This window comes from Culex pipiens, chromosome 3 (assembly GCF_016801865.2).
Source record: "Culex pipiens pallens isolate TS chromosome 3, TS_CPP_V2, whole genome shotgun sequence".
NCBI lineage: Eukaryota > Metazoa > Arthropoda > Insecta > Diptera > Culicidae > Culex > Culex pipiens.
In genome coordinates, this window is record NC_068939.1 from 71606958 (window position 1) to 71626942 (window position 19985).

At 35.5% G+C, this 19985-nt stretch overlaps 1 protein-coding gene across 3 annotated transcripts in view; it reads left to right on the forward strand.

The window, feature by feature from the left end:
• LOC120419542 (tyrosine-protein kinase Abl) overlaps positions 1 to 19985 on the forward strand; it is a 97984-nt gene that overhangs the window by 65619 nt on the left and 12380 nt on the right. For 2 of the 3 annotated variants that reach the window (XM_039582252.2, XM_039582254.2), the window contains exon 2: positions 17459 to 18400. In XM_039582252.2, coding sequence (XP_039438186.1) covers positions 17459 to 18400 — 942 coding nt within the window. The remainder of the gene's footprint in view (positions 1 to 17458; positions 18401 to 19985) is intronic. The other variant, XM_039582253.2, reaches the window with a different exon arrangement.

A 19985-nucleotide genomic window follows, 5' to 3' on the forward strand; every position in this document is an offset into this window, starting at 1 on the left:
TGCCCACAAGCAGAAAAAAAATCAGTTCAATTAGTTGGGTGGTGACGCGCGGTCAATTATGTGGCATTGTGTGTGAAAAGAAAAGAATTTTATTTCGTGTTTCATCCTGGTTGGCTTGCCCACAAGCAGAAAAAAAATCAGTTCAATTAGTTGGGTGGTGACGCGCGGTCAATTATGTGGCATTGTGTGTGAAAAGAAAAGAATTTTATTTCGTGTTTCATCCTGGTTGGCTTGCCCACAAGCAGAAAAAAATCAGTTCAATTAGTTGGGTGCTGACGCGCGGTCAATTATGTGGCATTGTGTGTGAAAAGAAAAGAATTTTGTTTCGTGTTTCATCCTGGTTGGCTTGCCCACAAGCAGAAAAAAATCAGTTCAATTAGTTGGGTGCTGACGCGCGGTCAATTATGTGGCATTGTGTGTGAAAAGAAAAGAATTTTATTTCGTGTTTCATCCTGGTTGGCTTGCCCACAAGCAGAAGAAAATCAGTTCAATTAGTTGGGTGGTGACGCGCGGTCAATTATGTGGCATTGTGTGTGAAAAGAAAAGAATTTTGTTTCGTGTTTCATCCTGGTTGGCTTGCCCACAAGCAGAAAAAAAAATCAGTTCAATTAGTTGGGTGGTGACGCGCGGTCAATTATGTGGCATTGTGTGTGAAAAGAAGAGAATTTTATTTCGTGTTTCATCCTGGTTGGCTTGCCCACAAGCAGAAAAAAAATCAGTTCAATTAGTTGGGTGGTGACGCGCGGTCAATTATGTGGCATTGTGTGTGAAAAGAAAAGAATTTTATTTCGTGTTTCATCCTGGTTGGCTTGCCCACAAGCAGAAAAAAATCAGTTCAATTAGTTGGGTGCTGACGCGCGGTCAATTATGTGGCATTGTGTGTGAAAAGAAAAGAATTTTGTTTCGTGTTTCATCCTGGTTGGCTTGCCCACAAGCAGAAAAAAATCAGTTCAATTAGTTGGGTGCTGACGCGCGGTCAATTATGTGGCATTGTGTGTGAAAAGAAAAGAATTTTGTTTCGTGTTTCATCCTGGTTGGCTTGCCCACAAGCAGAAAAAAAAATCAGTTCAATTAGTTGGGTGGTGACGCGCGGTCAATTATGTGGCATTGTGTGTGAAAAGAAAAGAATTTTATTTCGTGTTTCATCCTGGTTGGCTTGCCCACAAGCAGAAAAAAAATCAGTTCAATTAGTTGGGTGGTGACGCGCGGTCAATTATGTGGCATTGTGTGTGAAAAGAAAAGAATTTTATTTCGTGTTTCATCCTGGTTGGCTTGCCCACAAGCAGAAAAAAATCAGTTCAATTAGTTGGGTGGTGACGCGCGGTCAATTATGTGGCATTGTGTGTGAAAAGAAAAGAATTTTGTTTCGTGTTTCATCCTGATTGGCTTGCTCAAGTCCTTCCTACATCATCGTTGATCGGGAGGCACGACGTCGTGTGAATTGTTGCATTAAAATAAGTTTAAGTATTACTGTAAATGACTGTAAAAAAGTTCTTTTTATATCATCAATGTCGTCTGGGTAATCGTGATGAAAAATTACATTTATTCTGTATTTAAATACCTGTACGCGAGTGTTTTGGTGTGCTAATTAGAAAGACCTTCCCATAGCATCGTTGCTCGGAAGGCTCGCCGACGGGTTTGTTATGAAAGTCCTCCCCATAGCATCGTAGCTCGGGAGGCATCGAAAAGCCAATACCTTATCCTACTAACCCAAAAAAAAATAATCACGTGATGCTTGAAGGAGATGCTGTGGATTCAACGGTCTCAAGCGGTATCAACAAGTATATAGCGAAAAACTATGTGCTTGATGAGTCTGCAACTTCAACTATCGGACTAACATTCCTCCCTTTTGTTGAACTGCAGGCTTCTTGGGAGGGCGCCGGTATTGACTAATAAAGTCGGGGTCTTCAGGGGTTAAACAGTGAACGGATGGTTGGCTCCCACTGATCATTTTTGATTCATTGTTTAACTTCAGCTGATCTGTCAATAACGGAGCAGCAGCTCATTGGCAGTCAACCATGCTCATGCTCATGCTCATGCTCATTAGATTAGATTAGATTAGATGTATGTAACCCCTTAAAACGTTAAAATATAATATTAGTGGGCATTTAAGGGTTAAAATTTTATTTTTATTGAATTTCTTGGATAATTTTCTATAAAATGCAACCTGTAGAAAGTCTTTTGCTTCAAGTATTTGCAAAGTTATGATTAAAAGAAAAAAAGTTTTTTAGAAAATCGTCAATTTGTAGAAAAAAGGTTAAGTAAAAATACAAGTTAAAGATATTTTTCTTATCCAAATAATTTGTAGGGGGGAGTGGGGAGACTTGATCCCCTTTTTGGTATCGCCCATAATTCTGTCAATTTCTCACAAAACTTTGAACTTTTTGCATCAATTGAAAGCTTAAACATTCAATTATGTTTGGTATTTCATCAGATGAACTCTTCGAAGCATGCCAAGCGTATTAAAAAAAATTAAACCGGCATTTTCAAAATGTTAGGGGTAACTTGATCCCCCTTCCAACATTTTGAAGAAATCTTAAGCAAAACCCAAGTAACATTTTTGAACCAACTAGCCACCAAGTTTTATTAAGGTTTTATTGTAACATCTTGATTGCTTAATAGTTTTATTTAGGCATTCACCGCAACCAACAAGCAAGAGCTAATCAATAGGTTCTAACAGGGTTTTATGCCTCGGACATAAAACCGGGTGGAAATAAAAGCCGACTGGCTTTCAAACCAGATGACAATGCCATGCCAAACGGTTTTATCGCATGCTTCGTTAAAACCAAGGGTGTTGTAGCTGTCAAGTGCCATCAGGCATGCATAAAGCTCACATAAAACCATAAGCACCTAAAAGAGCATTTATCGCAGCCAAATAGCAGTGCATAAATATGGCGCTAAACGCGTGCTCTGATTGAATATGATTGACCGCCATCTTGATTGAAAAAAAAGAAAACTGAAAAATTTGATTTAAATTTGATGAAAAGTTTGATTTTAACGAAATATTTGCAGTCTTCCTGATTTTTAAAAATAGTGACCATGAGTGACCATTTCTAAAAATACCTTTTTTAAAGTTCGGAAAATTTGCTAGGAAATTGTCTAAGAGACATTGAAGATTGGACCTCTGGTTGCTGAGATACACCTGCTTAAAGAAAAAGAAACATTAAAATTGATGTTTTCAAACAACCCAAAATTTTCTAATGTCGATATCTCAGTATAACTAATGGTCCGATTTTCAATGTTGAAACATGAAACATTCGTGAAATTTTCCGATCTTTTCGAAAACAATATTTTGAAATTTCTTGAATCAAGAAAAACATTTTAAAAGGGCCAAACATTCAATATTACGCCCTTTTGAAGTTGTACCCCACAAAACTTGAACCAAATAAAAAAACATAAAAAGCCACTAAATCGGCTAATTAAGTAGATTTTTGCTCTCGTGCTACGTTGCCATTTCTGACCAGAAACTTTTCCTTCCTTGTCAATTGCAAAAAATGTAGGATGCATATTTGATTGATTTCGGCCTGCACGATGCATCAATACCAAGGTCAGTGTCGAAAAATTCCTAACAGCAGCCAGCAGAAGGCAAAAACTGTAAAGCACCATGTACCCGGACGGTCGGTCGGTCCTATCGGGTCGGGTTTTCCCAGCCAGGAAGCATAAATTCTACTTAAAAATGGGTTCCTGTTTGCTGTTATGCACGAAAAACCAACATCGGCAGAACAAGCAGTCCTAGATTTGGCTGGAACCGTTCCAAAACAGCTTGTTGGGTTTGCCTTGCGTCAAGCTCTCTCTCGTGTGCTATACGTAACTATGGATGCGAAGAACTGCTGCAGGATGAAGCAGTCTGCACACGACAGGTTCCTACCCCCGGCCGTCCACTCCACTCCTCCACCTTGTAGTGGCAACCTGTTTCCGATAATCAAGGTCGTGCGCAACCGATACACACACACACGCTCGCGCTATCCGGCATGGCAGATTTGACAGATTAGACACGGAAGTCTTCGCGCGGCACGACTCCGGTTGAGTCATCTCAGCTGTGAATTTGCTTTCGGAATTGGACCGGTTATGGAGATGACAATTTGTCAAAGTGGTCCTGGCCGTGGCCATCGGCGAAAAATTATGCAAAATTTCACATTCCTCAAATGGCATTGACAGATATCGCTTTGCCGGAGAGTTCAGTACCTTCCCCGTCGTCGTCGTCGTCGTACGTCACGTTCCGTCCAAAGTCATCAACCTGCGGACGAATGGATGGATGAAAAATTGCTCTGGGAGTTGGTGGCGGCCATTGTGTATGCTTTTTACCCACGCAACAGATGCCAGCCAGCATCCAACCAACTCTTGACTAGAGTTTCTTCCGTCGAAGAGCTCACCAGATTTGGCCATGATTGACGTATGAAATGAAAGGAAATATCTTATTCAAATTTGTCCTCCGTTGGCGGTGCATGCCTGGTGAATAAAAATTCACCAGAAGCGACATTTCGGTTGATGTTTTAATTTTCCCTCCCAGGAACCGTCCAGCCAAGAAGATTAAATGTGACTCCGGCATTGACCTGCTGCTGCTGTTGATGCGCATACTGTTCGTCGTTCGCGTAATTCGCCGGCTGCATAATTAGATGCATCACCAGCAGCCAGCAGGCCATCAGCATGATTGCACTCTGCAGTGTGTCTGCAATTTCACTCCGGTGGATGGAGGGAGGGTTTAAGACGGGGACGAGGGAACCTGTCACTACCGTACGGGGATGTCCACAAAGTGGACTCTTATTTCTTTTTTTAACCCTCTACAACCCAACCCCGCCTTTGGACGGGCTTCGATTTAAAAAATCGCCAAAAATCCATTTTTCAACCAATTTTTGATCTTTAAAAAGCATTGTTTTAAAAAATGTAATTTTTTTAGGGGTCACCTTTGGCTGTGTTTTCTACTAACATTTCCTAAATTTTAAGTAAAAAGGAGTATGCAGTAATTTTTCTAGTGCCCCAGACTATGCATCTACGCATTTTTTACAACTTAAATGATAATGGTGCCATTTTATAGCAGAAAATGTGAAAAATAAGCAAAATATTGAAAAAGTGATTGTAAAAACATAAAAAATAGATAGCCAATATGCAGGGTTGTTACGGACGGCGCGGATCGCGCGGATGGCGCGTTTCGCGCGGATAGCGCGGATCTGGCGCGGATTTGCTGGCTAATTTTGCTCAGGCGCGGATTTCGCGCGGATGGCAATTTTGATAAATAAGTTAATTGAGAGAAAAAGAATTACTTTCAAGTTATTAAGAAAAATATTATCAGGAATTACGAAAACTTGTTTTTTCCTTTGGGTGCATGAATTTCATATTTTTTATTAATTGAATTTTCTTCTGAAAAACAGTGTTTGTATTGTTTTAGTACAAAACGTCGAAAAATGAAGATGAAGATTATGTAGAAATTATTTTTTATATGTTTCTTGTCATTTCTCTGAATATTTAATTTCATTTGAGTTTTGAGTAATGATTTTTAACCTTATTTATTTTTAATTTTATACTGGATTTATTAAATTTTTAATGTGGTAAATCAAATATTACAAACTTTTCCCGTAGATATAGACATTAGAATGTGTAACAAAAACTATTATTGGAGCTTGTTCTGGTGGGCGCCAAATATGAGCTTGATAGGACGTAACAGAAGCTGGCCTCCACTTTCGAATTTTAGATGGAACTTAATCGGTAGAAACATTTTTTTCCTAAATTTAAACATTCGCGAAAATAAAAAAAATCCGAACATTCCAAATTCAAAGCTTCAGAAATTAAAAAATTCGAAACTTTTTTTTTTGTTTTAATAGTTTTTATTAACAAAAAAAAAACAAAATATGTACCTACTAATTTATTTTCGAAATTTCTAAAATTGTAATTTAAAAAATCTGAAATTTCTAAATTCAAAATTTTTGAAATCTGAAATTTAAAATACCAAAAGCTTTAGTAATCAAAAATTTGAAGATTTAGAAAAAATCAAAATAAAAAAGTCATAGTTTAAAAACTAAAAAATATCAAATTCAAAACAATATAGAAAAAAAAAACAAAAAATATTTCTCAAATCTGAAATAATTTTAGTATTCTTAAGCCTTTAAATTATTAAATTCTAAAATTTTAAAATTCTTAAATTCCTAAATTATTAAATTCCTAAATTCTTAAATTCTTAAATTCTTAAATTCTTAAATTCTTAAATTCTTAAATTCTTAAATTCTTAAATTCTTAAATTCTTAAATTCTTAAATTCTTAAATTCTTCAATTCTTAAATTCTTAAATTCTTAAATTCTTAAATTCTTAAATTCTTAAATTCTTAAATTCTTAAATTCTTAAATTCTTAAATTCTTAAATTCTTAAATTCTTAAATTCTTCAATTCTTCAATTCTGAAATTCCAAAATTCTTAAATTCTTCAATTCTTAAATTTTTAAATTCTTGAATGCCACAATTTTTGAAGTCATATTTTATGTTAGGATTTTGAAATTATGAGAAAAAAAAAACATTTTAAATATTTATCGGAAATTAAATTTCTTTCGGAGTGAAATTTAAGCGAGGATTTTGGATTTAAAACTGTATAAAAATTCCTAGATTTTGAATTTTTTGGCTTTCGAAAATAATTTTTTTATCATATTAAAATTTTAGATTTTGATTTATGTTTGAGCTTATATTTTTGAAGTTAAATTTTAGGTTTTCAAGTATTGTATTTTCTTTTTTGAAGATTTTTTTTCATGACCCTTGCCTTGGCCGTCTCTTGAAGTATTTTTTTAAATGGATTTATTGTTTTCATAAAACATAAAACGAGATTTTTATCAAATACTTTCTGAATTAGTTTTTCTTCATTAAAAAATAAAATTTCTTAAATGTTGGTCGCGATATTTTTCTATATGTCACGGATTTCGCGCGGTTTCGGATTATAGGTCGGCGCGGATTTGGCGCGGATTTTTTTTCGACTCTCCCGTAACAACCCTGAATATGTAATGATAGGAGGTGGTAGAATAGGCCAAATACTACCGAAAACAAACATAAACGAAACAAGAAAAATGCAAATTAAAATACTAAAAATAAAACAAAAAAAACATAAAACAAGAGAAGTACAGTTTTTCGTAGAACAAAAGTTGCTCAAAATGACCTCCTGAACAAGGGAAAAATAAAAATTTTCGAAAAAAATGTGGGCAGTAGAGGGTTAATGAAAGCATTTAGTAAAATGGCTGGTGGTGATAGCTTGTAAATTAAATTTACCATCACCAAAGCTTGCCCTTTCTTTTAATTAGCGTTACTTGAAATTTGTGTTCTGTTTTTATTACACGGATAGAAATCCTGTAAGCAAATCCGGTAACTCTGTGTTGTTGAATTTGACAACATCGTCAAAATCGTCAACATTTTTTTTGATTTCGTTGCAAATGTTTTCAAAATCGAAAACATTGTTTCTTTAAAGTCGAATAAAAAGTATAAGATTTTGGAAACATTTCTGGAGTTTTTTTTAAAGGTCCAATAAACACAGAAAAAAAATCATGGTAATATTACATCTGGGAAGGAGTACATCTTTTATGTCAGAAAAAAGGTGTAATTTTACCTCTAGAAATGTGTAATTTTACCACTTTTCTGGTGTAATGCCACTTTTTCAGTCTAAATTGAGGCAAAATTACATTATAAAAGAGGTAATTTTCAACCTTCCAAAATTAAAGCTTCCAAATTTACATTATTTTTACTGTGAACCAAATTTCCAGTTTTTGCTTTTTGGGTGTTTTTGAAACCGCCTTGAGTCGGGGGTATTAAAAAACACCCAAAAAGCAAAAACTGAAAATTTGGTTAATTGGAACTTTAAAAAAAAAAATCCAGATTGCAATGTTGTCAAATTCACAACACAGAGTTACCGGATCTGCTTACAGGATTTCTATCCGTGTAGTTTTAATATTTTAAATCTGGAGTTTTTTTAAAGTCCAATAAGCAAAATTTTATTAAGGTGAAGCCGTTGATCATTTTCGAAGAAAACTGATCATCACTATGAAATATTCTGTATTAAATTCAATTTAACGAATTTCAGTACCAAAAGGAATCAGCATGTGCCGGTTGTTGCCTTCTTGAAGCCACTGAAAGAATTTTTGATCAAAATCAAATGTGCTTCAAAATTTATATAATTTTGTGGCACAGTGATTGACGTCCTAGTTGGCAATCATTGATTAATGACGATTTCCATAACTTTACTAGGAATGGGATAATCGTTACCAAAAGGAATCAGCATGTGTAGGGCACTATTCTAAACAACTTGTTGAAGGATTTTTTTCAAAATATTGAAAGCGACGCAAAATTTATATCTTTGAACGAAAAATCATGGCAATGATGGAAATCTTCACGTTAATTCATCCAAAAAGAGCAATTTTCTGGGATTCATTCGTCATTCGTTTTTTTTTTGTATTTTTTAATCCGGCTGAAACTTTTTTGGTGCTTTTAGTATTCCCAAAGAAGACATTTTGCATAAGAAATTTGTCCATATAATTTTCCATACAAATTTGGCAAATGCCCATACAAAAATTATATATGAAAATTCAAAAATCTGTATCTTTTGAAGGAATTTTTTGATCGATTTGGTGTCTTCGGCAAAGTTGAAGGTATGGGTAACGACTACACTGAAAAAAAATGATACATGGTAAAAAAATGTTTGATGATTTTTAATTTCACTTTTTGACACTAAAACTTGATTTGAATAAAAACACTATTTTTATTTTTTTTTATTTTCCGCGGACATCAAATGCCAACTTTTCAGAAATTTCCAGAATGGGCAAAAAATCTTTAACCGAGTTATGATTTTTTGAATCAATCGACGTCGTCGTGCTATCTTGTCGCACCCGCCATTTCGACGTTCCGAGAAAAACGCGTTTTAATGTTTGACCTTGAATAAACAAAAAAGAAAGCACGCAATACAAACAAAATCAAACGCGTTTTATTTGGCTGACCATTATGTGCGTTGCCCCGAAGTTTGGTTGAAGTTGGTTGCTGGAGTCCCGAGTTATAATTACAAATGTTTACGGTAGTCTAACTCGTACGTGCGTCAAACGCGTTCTGACCTGCAATCCCTTTGGCCAGTTGTCGCACTTACATCAATTTTCAGGGAGTGACAAGATAGCACGACAAGATTGAAACTACTTTCATATGAAAAGTGACAAAAATGCACGGAGTTTTTTCGGATTTCGTTGAATATCTCGGGATTGAAATCGTATTTTTGGGATCTGTGAAGGCCAAAAGGTGAGGCATTGTGGGCTGCACAAAATGGCATCGGCCGCATACATTTTTCATCTGCATTTTTTGATGTAAAATCCAATTCGAAATCAAGATGTACTTTAGTGAAATTTTGACAAAGTGCCCCGTTTTCAAGTTGCAGACATTTTTCGGTAGCTTTTTTGAAAATACTCACGGTTTTTCATTTTTTTGAATTAGTGCCCATTTTTTCCCACTTTAAAAAAACATTTTTGAAAAGATGAGAAAATTCTCTATTTTTTGCTTTTTAGAAACTTAGTTGATACGACCCTTAGTTGCTGAGATATTGCCATACAAAGATTTGAAAACAGGAAAATTGATGTTTTTTAAGTCTCACTCAAACAACCCACCATTTTCTAATGTCGATATCTCAGCAACTAAAGCTCCGATTTTTAATGTTAAATTATGAAACATTCGTGAAATTTTCCGATCTTTTCGAAAACAGTATTTTCAATTGTTTTAAATCAAGACTAACCTTTCCAAAGGGCCAAATATTCAATATTACGCCCTTTTGAAATTTTAGTCTTGATTTAAAAAAATAAAATATGTTTTCGAAAAGATCGGAAAATTTCACGAATGTTTCATATTTTAATATTGTGAATCGGACCATTAGTTGCTGAGATATCGACATTAGAAAATGGTGGGTTGTGTAGGTGAGACTTAGAAAACATAAATTTTCCTATTTTTTAACTTTTGCATGGCAATATCACAGCAACTAAGGGTTGTATCAACAAAGTTTAAAAAAGCAAAATACAGAGAATTTTCTCATCGTTCAAAAATATTTTTTTCAAAAGTGGGCAAAAATTAGCACTAATTTTAAAAAAAAATGAACAATTGCAATTATTTTCAAAAAAGTTACCTGAAAATGGCTATAACATAAAAACGGTCCACTTTATCAAAATTTCACTATAGTACTTTTGATTCCAAATTCAATTTTACATCGAAAAATGAAGCTGAAAAATTTTTGCGACCAATGTTTCGATTTTTTTAAATCAGTATTGATTAAAAAATTCATAACATGGTCAAAGATTTAATGCCCATTATGGAAATTTCAGAAAAGTTGACATTTGATGTCCTCTAAAAGATTTCAGAAAATAAAAAAAAATAAAAATAGTGTTTTTGGCAAATCAAGCTTAAGCATGAGCATGAGAGACCACCCATGGTTGTCCTTCTCCGTTGCTGAACAGAACCGTAATATCTTTTCAGCACTACTGATCTTAGGTTTCGACTATCAAGTGGTATTTCCCTTATCAACAGCATGTATGAATGCGCTGAAAAGATAAAACACCATGATTTCCAGAACAAGATCAGTTGCGAATAGGTAACAGTCATTGGCCACCAACGGCGCCCGCCATGTCAGTTTGTAGATCTCGATTTTAAGGGACGGGAATGTTAGTTAGCGCAGGTTGCTACTAGGGCAGCTGATTTACTCTGTGCTTACACCCCACAAGCGCCAGGAACCTGAAAATTGGTTAGTAGGATAGGGTGTTTGGTCAGGATTCATCAAAGAAGATGATGATGCGAGCCAAAATCGTAGTGTTTGTTGAAATGTATTATATTTTATTCTCAAGGCAAACAATCGGATGCTGCGGATGAGACATTTCCCGTTTATCGACTGTTAACTTTTAAAATGGTTTAATCTTAGACAGCCGGCTGTGGAAAGATAAAGCCAAATAGTGCTTATTTATAGAATGAGGTGTTAAATGATAGCGTAGTCTAATTTTTAATTATATAATCATTTAGTTCATGAATTTGTTACGGAATAGACGCGACGAACTCAATCATCAAGTGCCTTCCGATCTTCTTTCTGTTAGCTAGATAAGGTATTGATTTTCGTTGCCTCTCGAGCTACGATGTTATGGAGAGGGCTTAACACACAAACAACCGACGTTGAGCCCTCCGAGCTACGGAGCTATGGGAAGGTCTTTTCAACACAAAAAAGACTCGCGCACCACACGACGTTCTTGATGAATCAAAATAATTTTGTTACGCGATAAACCTAACGAACTCGGATCGTTTTTATCGGAAACTATATCACAATTCATGACAAAAATGCGAAACAAAAATCACTTTTCACTCCGAATATTTTTTTACGACCACGCCACTATGGTACATTGGGTGGCCAAGTTTCAAAAAAGTTACCTTCTCCAAATATTTTTTGGTATTTTTTTCTCGAAAGTAAACATTCTAACTTAGAAAAATCCAAATTTTCAAAGCTCTAAGTTTATTCGTTACGGAGATACGCAAGCTGAAAGTCAAAAAATGGAGTAAAAAACTAGCGTTTTTCGTAAAAAAGGCTGATTGTTTAATTTTAACATAGCTCAACCATTTTAAATGTTTTACTAGGACAAATATACATCGTTGGAAAGGTAATGAGATAAGCTTTGAAACTATTAATAGATAAAATGTAGTTTCTAAACCAAAAACTGAAGTTTTCATCGAATAACTGGAGCATTTTTTGACAAATCATTTTTTTTTGTTTGTTAATCGAGTACTTTTTTTGCTAACCGATCTAAACATGAAACTAAGATCACTTGAAAGATTGGATTATAATCTAACATTGCTGAAATTTCCAGCCTGCGATTTTTTGCGTTTTCGGAGATATGCCATTTTGAACATTTACGTTTTATCAAAATTTGCTGCAATCTACATATGCGCCCGTTTATTTCACTTGCTTTGCTACCTACTTCGCGGGCATCGTCGCTTCAAAAATCAATACCTGGTTTCAAGAAGTTCGAAATGACTTTATTGGAATTTTCTGTTGCCTACATTGAGTACCTTAGTCAAAATAAAGTATTCGTACCGAAGTTTCTCAAGCGAAACTGGAGAATCTCAGTTTGATACCGGAAAAAGTATTCAGCAAAATGTTGATTTAGCATGATGAATTTCTGCGATCAATCCATGAAACTGATTCACATTTAAGTTCTATGTTGGTTAGTATAAAACATCATAAAAAATACCTTTAACATATCCTGAAGCTGTCACAAACTCTATTTTTATCGTTTTACTTCATAGTTAATATTTTGAATAAAATTATTTTTTCTGTTAGGGTAGGGGGGGGGGGGGGGTCTCAAGTTATATGGCATGGACTCACAAAAAGAAACACACAGCAGTAAATAATAAATATTTGACTTAAAATGAATTTATTACGCTTAACAAAATTTTGTTGGAGGGGAGGAGAGGGAGGGGGGGAGAAAGAAACAGGAGGGAGGGGTTGTGTCCTTAAAGTGGGGATGTATTAGCTTATCCATAATTTAATAATATAAACTTGCAATACAATATATACGCAATTCTGTTGCACTTGCAAATGTATGAAAAGACTATTTATTATAAACAATCAACTATTGAAAAACATGAAAAGTCATAAAAATCGACGTATATCATTCCAATACCATACAATTACCCAAATTTGTATGAAAAAACATTTCAAAAGCAAATAAATAATTTGGCCGCCTGTTTGTATGGAGATGGCCCATAGTGCACGCGCTCCCTTTGCCAATTATGAACTCTGTTTTTGGCAAATCAAGCTTAAGTTACAAAAAGTAAAATTAAAAATCACAAAAAAATACCGTGTATCATTTTTTCAGTGTAGTCCTTACAACTTTGCCAAAGACACCAAATCAATCAAAAAATTCTTTCAAAAGCTACAGATTTTTGAATTTTCATACATCATTTTTGTATGGGCATTTGCTAAATGATGCAAAATGGCTTCTTTGGGCATACCGAAGGCACAAAAAAAGTTTCAGTCGGATTAAAAAATACAAAAAAAAAATAAAAACATGGACCGATTTCGTAGAGAGTTGCTCAAAAGCAAAAAATATATTGTTTATTAGGCTGTTTTGAAAAAAAATCCAGATATTGTACTTCTGATTACATGCACAGTAAAACAAATCTTTGTGAAATCACATGCAAAAGCATGTACGGAAGAAAAAAATCAGGGTTTGCACACCCCAAAAATATATGGAGAATTTCCCTTGTCCCATTACAAGTAGAGCACTACCAGTCTTTCAAATCTTTTTACTTTATACCCAAGCGAAGCAAATGAAGACGTTGAGCCCAGAATTGATTTAAACAAACTCAATGCGGTCAAGTTTACACAACATCGTTAATCATCCTTTTATCACCTGTGTGTTGATGCGCCGTAATAAATGTGCGATACTTAAAGTCCAATTACCCCATATGTTAATGAGTCAACGGAGAGGCGGCCCCACAACTCCGGTCCGAACTATTATGACTGGTGGTAGAGAAACTTTTACCGTGCGATGACGGGTACCCACAAATTCATTATCATATCAACTTTATCGTGTGTTACTCGAGCCACCTTCCGTTGGCGGCAGGTGCCAACTTCTATATCATTAAAACCATTACAGGTTGCATTCAGCAGGAGAGAGAGAGGATTAGCTTTCAGTTTCAGCTCACTACTTTGCTGCACTGTGAAAAAGCTGATTATAACTTCATTCTTAACACTTTTCTGCTGTGTCCTAGATACAGACTAACTATAGCTGCGGAGTAATTATGAGCTAGTGCACTTTTGGTGCCGCCGCAGTAACGATGACACATTGCGCGACCAGGGCTAAAGTTGGTCCGTAAACGACCGTTTAGTGGCAATCACTGGAACGAACCTTGCCCAGTGTCAATTAACATAAAAAAAAACAGAAACAGAAACGGAAATCTCCCATCTCCAAAAACAGAGAGAAACGCTTGACTTGCAGTCATCAATATTAATTGAGTGATTGATACAGAAATGCGAAACGTCGACAGTGGGTGAAACAATAACTGGGAGATGCGAAAAAGAAGCATTCGGGTACAACGAAAACAAATGATAAATATTGTTATGCAAATTGACCATTGTGTGGTGCATCCATGTGCTCACGCGAACGCCAAATTAATTAATGATGTCCAAATCTTATGCAAAAGGGGAATTGCAGCGCCAATGAACTCGACGCGTGCATTTTTATTTGTGCAATGAGTTAAAGTAAAATGTGAATGACTTCTAACGAGCTATAGTGAAAAAGTGTACATGATTTTGATTTGACGAAAATGTTCCAAAAAGTTATAAAACTAAAAGTTTTAATCGAAGTGATAAGAAAGCTACTTTTTCTGCAATAAAAAAAATGGCAAAAAGTTAGAAATTGCATAGAATATTTACGATGAACTTATCACACTAAATCAAAACCACGGAGAAATTTTGAAAAAAAAAATGTATTGCGGTTCATTCTGGTATATGCTGTTCTATGAATTGAGAAAGGAGAGAAAAATTGTTCAACTAAAAAATACGTCAAAATATTATTTCACTTTAATTTGCTTTGATAGCTTTGAACTAGTTATGCTGATTTTCAATAGTCCAGGGTTATTACGGACGGCGCGGATGGCAATTTTGATAAGTAAATAATTTAAATAATTTATTATAAATTAATTGAGAGAGATAGAATTACTTTCAAGCTATGAGAAAAATATTATAAGGAATAACGAAAATTTGTTTTTTCCTTTGAGTGCAAGAATTTCATAATTTTTATTAATTGAATTTTCTTCTGAAAATGTTTGTTTGTATTTTCTTAGTACGAAACGTCGAAAAATGAAGATGAAGATTATGCCGAAATTATTTTTTATATGTTTTTTTTTTGTAATTTCTTAACATCTCCGGCTCTGAATATTTTATTTCTTTTGAGTTTTGAGTAATGATTTTTAACCTTATTTATTTTTAATTTTATACTGGATTTATTCAATTTTTAATTTTGTAAATCAAATATTACAAATTTTTCCCGAAGATATAGATATTAGAATGTGTAACAAAAACTATTATTGGGGCTTGTTCTGGTGGGCGCCAAATATGAGCTTGATTGGACGTAACAGAAGCTGGCCTCGACTTTCGAATTTTTGAATGGAATTTAATCGGTAGAAATATTTTTTTTCTAAATTTAAACATTCTTGGCGAAAATCCAAATTCAAAGCTTCAGAAATTCAAAAATTCGAAAAAGAAATTATTTTGATAGTTTTTATTATAAGAAAAAAAAAAATCAAAATACATATTAATTTTTTTTCTAAATTTCTAAAATCGTTATTTAAAAATTTGAAATTTCGAAATTCCAAATTATAGCAATCTGAAATTCAAAATACCAAATATTTGGGTAATCAAAAATTTGAAGATTTAAAAAAATCAAAATTAAAAACTCAAAATTTAAAAACTAAGAAATATCAAATTCAAAACAATATAGAAAAAAATCTCAAATCTAAAATAATTTTAGTATTCTCATGCTTATAAATTCTTAAATTCTTAAATTCTTAAATTCTTAAATTCTTAAATTCTTAAATTCTTAAATTCTTAAATTCTTAAATTCTTAAATTCTTAAATTCTTAAATTCTTAAATTCTTAAATTCTTAAATTCTTAAATTCTTAAATTCTTAAATTCTTAAATTCTTAAATTCTTAAATTCTTAAATTCTTAAATTCTTAAATTCTTATATTCTTAAATTCTTAAATTCTTAAATTCTTAAATTCTTAAATTCTTAAATTCTTAAATTCTTGAATTCTTAAATTCTTGAATTCTTAAATTCTTAAATTCTTAAATTCTTAAATTCTTAAATTCGTAAATTCTTAAATGTTTTTGGTTTTTAATTTCTTAGTTCTTAAATTCTTAAATTCTTGAATTCCTCAATTTTTGAAGTCCTATTTTATGTAAGAGATTTTGTAACTATGAGAAGACATTATTTTAAATATCGGAAATTAAATTTCTTTCGGAGTGAAATTTTAGCGAGGATTTTGGATTAGAAACTGTATAAAAATTCTTAGATTTTGAATATTTAGATTTTCGAAATTTTAAGTTTTATCATATTATAATTTTAGATTTTGATTTAATTTTGAGGTTATATTTTTGAAGTTAAATTTTTAGGTTTTTAAATATTGTATTTTCTATTTTTAAGATTTTTTTTTCATGACCCTTGCCTTGACCTCTTGAGGATTTTTTTTAAATGGATTTATTGCTTTCATCCTTTTGGAGCCTTTAAACATTAAACGAGTTTTTTTAATCAAATACTTTCTGAATTAGTTTTTCTTCATTAAAAAATCGCGATATCTTTTATATGGCGTGGATTTCACGCGGTTTCGGATTTTAGGTCGGCGCGGATTTGGCGCGGATTTTTTTTTCGACTCTCCCGTAACAACCCTGATAGTCTATACTAAAATTTAGAAGGTACTTTGAAGTTTCTGTTCACCACCAACAATAAGAAAAACAAATCATCAAACAAGAAGACAGACAACGCCCAGCCACCCCCACACCCCTCCCTTCGTTGTCCCCCTGTGTCCCCTGAGTGATGCATTCAAATTCCAACAATGAGCGAAACTCACTCACGCGAAGCTCACGTCGCAAGAAGCCTAAGTGAATGGAGAAAATTGCAAGCATTTTTCCCAAACCTTTTTTTTGTGTGAACTTCTTCCTTACAGTGCCTCTCCTCGCTCCATCCATTCAGAAGTTGCCAAGCGCCTTTTGCATATTCGGCTTCACATGTGTCGTTTTTTCCATTTCCCTTCTTTTCCGAGCAAGTTTCGTTCGTTTTTTGCTTGGTCTATTGATGTTTTTTTTTGTTGTGTTTTACGTTTGCCGTCGGTTGCATTGTTTGGGTGCAATTTTCCTGTTAATTTGCCTTAATTGTTAAGCTGTTGAAAATTCTACAGACTCTCTCTTTTTACAATAAGCAGAAGCTTGAGGGGTTGCTTCCAATGCTTCTGCGCGTGCTTTTTTTTTTCTTCTGTGTGCACTTTAAGCGCGCAGATAATATTTTGCAGTCCATCAATTAAAAATCGTCTTAATGCACAGCGCGCACCCTTTCCAAATAGTTTAAATGTGAAGTTAAATATAGCGTATTTTTTTTTTCTTTTTCCAAGCGAGCTGGCATTTGCACTATCTTCTAATTGGTTCACTTTTGATTTTGGCATTTTAGAGTTGCGAGCTCGGTGCGGTTGCGATTCAATTACCAACATCGCTATAATGGTGCCATTCGGATCAATTTATAATACTGCTGCTGCTACTGCTATCCATCCACTTTGCCGAGTTCCAAGTGGAAAAGAGATCAAACACAGACGCAAATGCATCATCCACTCATCAATTGAGAAGAGCTCGTTCCGAACTCCCCCATCGTATAATGCAAATTACTAATTAATCTTATTATTCGTCTTTGTGTCTTTCTTCTTCCAATTCGCAAACAGAAGCACTGCTGCAATCTCGGCCCCTGCCACACATCCCACCGCCCGGCACGCTCCTGCCAACGGATCTGCTGAGCAGCCAGGAAGGCTCGGAGAACCACACCGGGACGCTGCACTCCCAGGGCAGCTCCAACACGGCCCAGTCAAGCTTCGAGAACGCCCACCGGTGGACCTCGAAGGAGAACCTGCTAGCGCCGGGCCCCGAAGAGGACGACCCGCAGCTCTTCGTAGCCCTATACGACTTCAAGGCCGGCGGCGAGAACCAGCTCAGCCTGCGCAAGGGCGAACAGGTCCGGATACTGTCCTACAACAAGTCCGGCGAATGGTGCGAAGCCCACTCCGACTCGGGCCACGTCGGCTGGGTCCCCTCGAACTACGTCACCCCGCTAAACTCGCTCGAAAAGCACTCCTGGTACCACGGCCCCATCTCCCGCAACGCCGCCGAATACCTGCTCAGCTCGGGCATCAACGGAAGCTTCCTGGTGCGCGAAAGCGAAAGCTCACCCGGCCAGCGCAGCATCAGCCTGCGGTACGACGGACGCGTCTACCACTACCGAATATCCGAAGACTCGGACGGCAAGGTGTACGTCACGGCAGAGGCAAAATTCAACACGCTCGCCGAGCTCGTCCACCACCACAGCGTCCTGCACGAGGGTCACGGTCTCATCACGCCGCTGCTCTACCCGGCGCCAAAGCAAAACAAACCCACGGTCTTCCCGCTGAGTCCCGAGCCGGACGAGTGGGAGATCTGCCGGACGGACATCGTGATGAAGCACAAGCTGGGCGGCGGACAGTACGGCGAGGTGTACGAAGCGGTGTGGAAACGGTACGGCAACACCGTGGCAGTGAAGACGCTCAAGGAGGACACGATGGCACTGAAGGACTTCCTCGAGGAGGCCGCCATCATGAAGGAGATGAAGCATCCCAACCTGGTGCAGCTGATAGGTGAGTCTGGCAATTTTTTGATCAATGCTCAATATCGTTGTTTTTAATTGGTATTAATAGTTCGATTAGTCTGCTACTGCCGCTCTAATCTAGTCCGTCCCATATGTATTTTGGTTGATTTTGAGATAAACCCAACAAAAGTCTTGTTTTACGTCTACTTTATACCTACTAAATAAAAAAGTAATGTTTGTTCTACGAATTTCAAAATAAAAATCACTTTTGTGCTGTCCCATATGCAAAATAAAGGCAAGTCAGTTCTTTGTATTCAAATGTCTCACAACTCGGTTAAATAATTGTTGAAATATATAAATTACACAAACTATGTCTCTAAGAACTCCTAAAACACACAAAAAGAACAAAAACATCTTAAGTTGTTCATATTGAAGATACATTTTGAATTCTGAAGCGTCATAGTCGAAAACATAATCTGCCTTTTTGCCTCATGCAAGAGACAACCGTGGTAAAAAATATATACCACTGTGCCTAGTATTCCATAAAATCAGTTCTTTTCCTTCTTGAATGAATAGCCTCTGTCATGGTTCTGGAATAGGTTCCACTTCCGTTTTCATAGATTGTGGATTACTCAATTTCACGGGCCCAATTCTTAAAACATGCACTCCATTAGTTGAAGCAAAAGAAATTGCTTGTCTCGTTGCTGGTTACATTTTCATAGCTAATTCATTTTCTTGAATGATTCGTCAAATTCAATTAACCTGCAACAAACAAAATGTTAGATCATTTAATTAAAATTACTTGAAAAACTACCAAAACAAACCAAGCATTGACAGGTAAATTTCTGTTGTAAATGCTCAAGCCTACCTTGATAACAAAACAGACTTGCCTTTATTGATGAACAAATCAAGTCATGTCGGTCTCTTCACGGAAAATTACCAAATTAACCTTCTAATTTTAATTTTTTTGAATCAAATTTAGGGTTGGGATATTTTTTGAACTAATATTTAGATAATTGATGAACAAAATATTTTAAAATTTTTGATTAGAAATGTAAAATATGGTGGAACATTTTTTGGGCTTCTCAAGGCGATATCTCAGCACTCACTTTTTACATATGGGACGGACTAGATTAGAGCGGCAGTGCAGTTTTCATACTTTTTCGGAAAATTCAGGGATGGAAAAATTTGGACACCATTTTTACATTTTCTTATATTTGGCGCAGTACGCACCTCCCAAGGAATGGTGTCAAAAAACAGCTTTAAGTCTCTGATAGGTATCTTTTCGGGTCGGCCATGTTTGATTTAGCCGAGCCACGTAGCCCAGTGGTAACGCTTCCGCCTCGTAAGCGGTAGATCGGAGTTCAAATCCCGGCTCGGACCAACACAACTGGTGATCTTTTCCCTTCTGGAATCGATTGCTTAGTAAAGGGAAGGTAGTGTATCGTCACAAACTGGACCTTATCACGACACCTTAGGGAGGCGACCTATGGAATGTTAACATTAACCTTAACATGTTAACATTAAGTTGAGAATGAAACTGCCACTGAATCCGCTTTGTAAATGCCGGCCCCGATACTCTTCAAGGGTGTTTGTTGGGGACCTGATTGCCTTCGATAAGTGGTCCGTGGTTC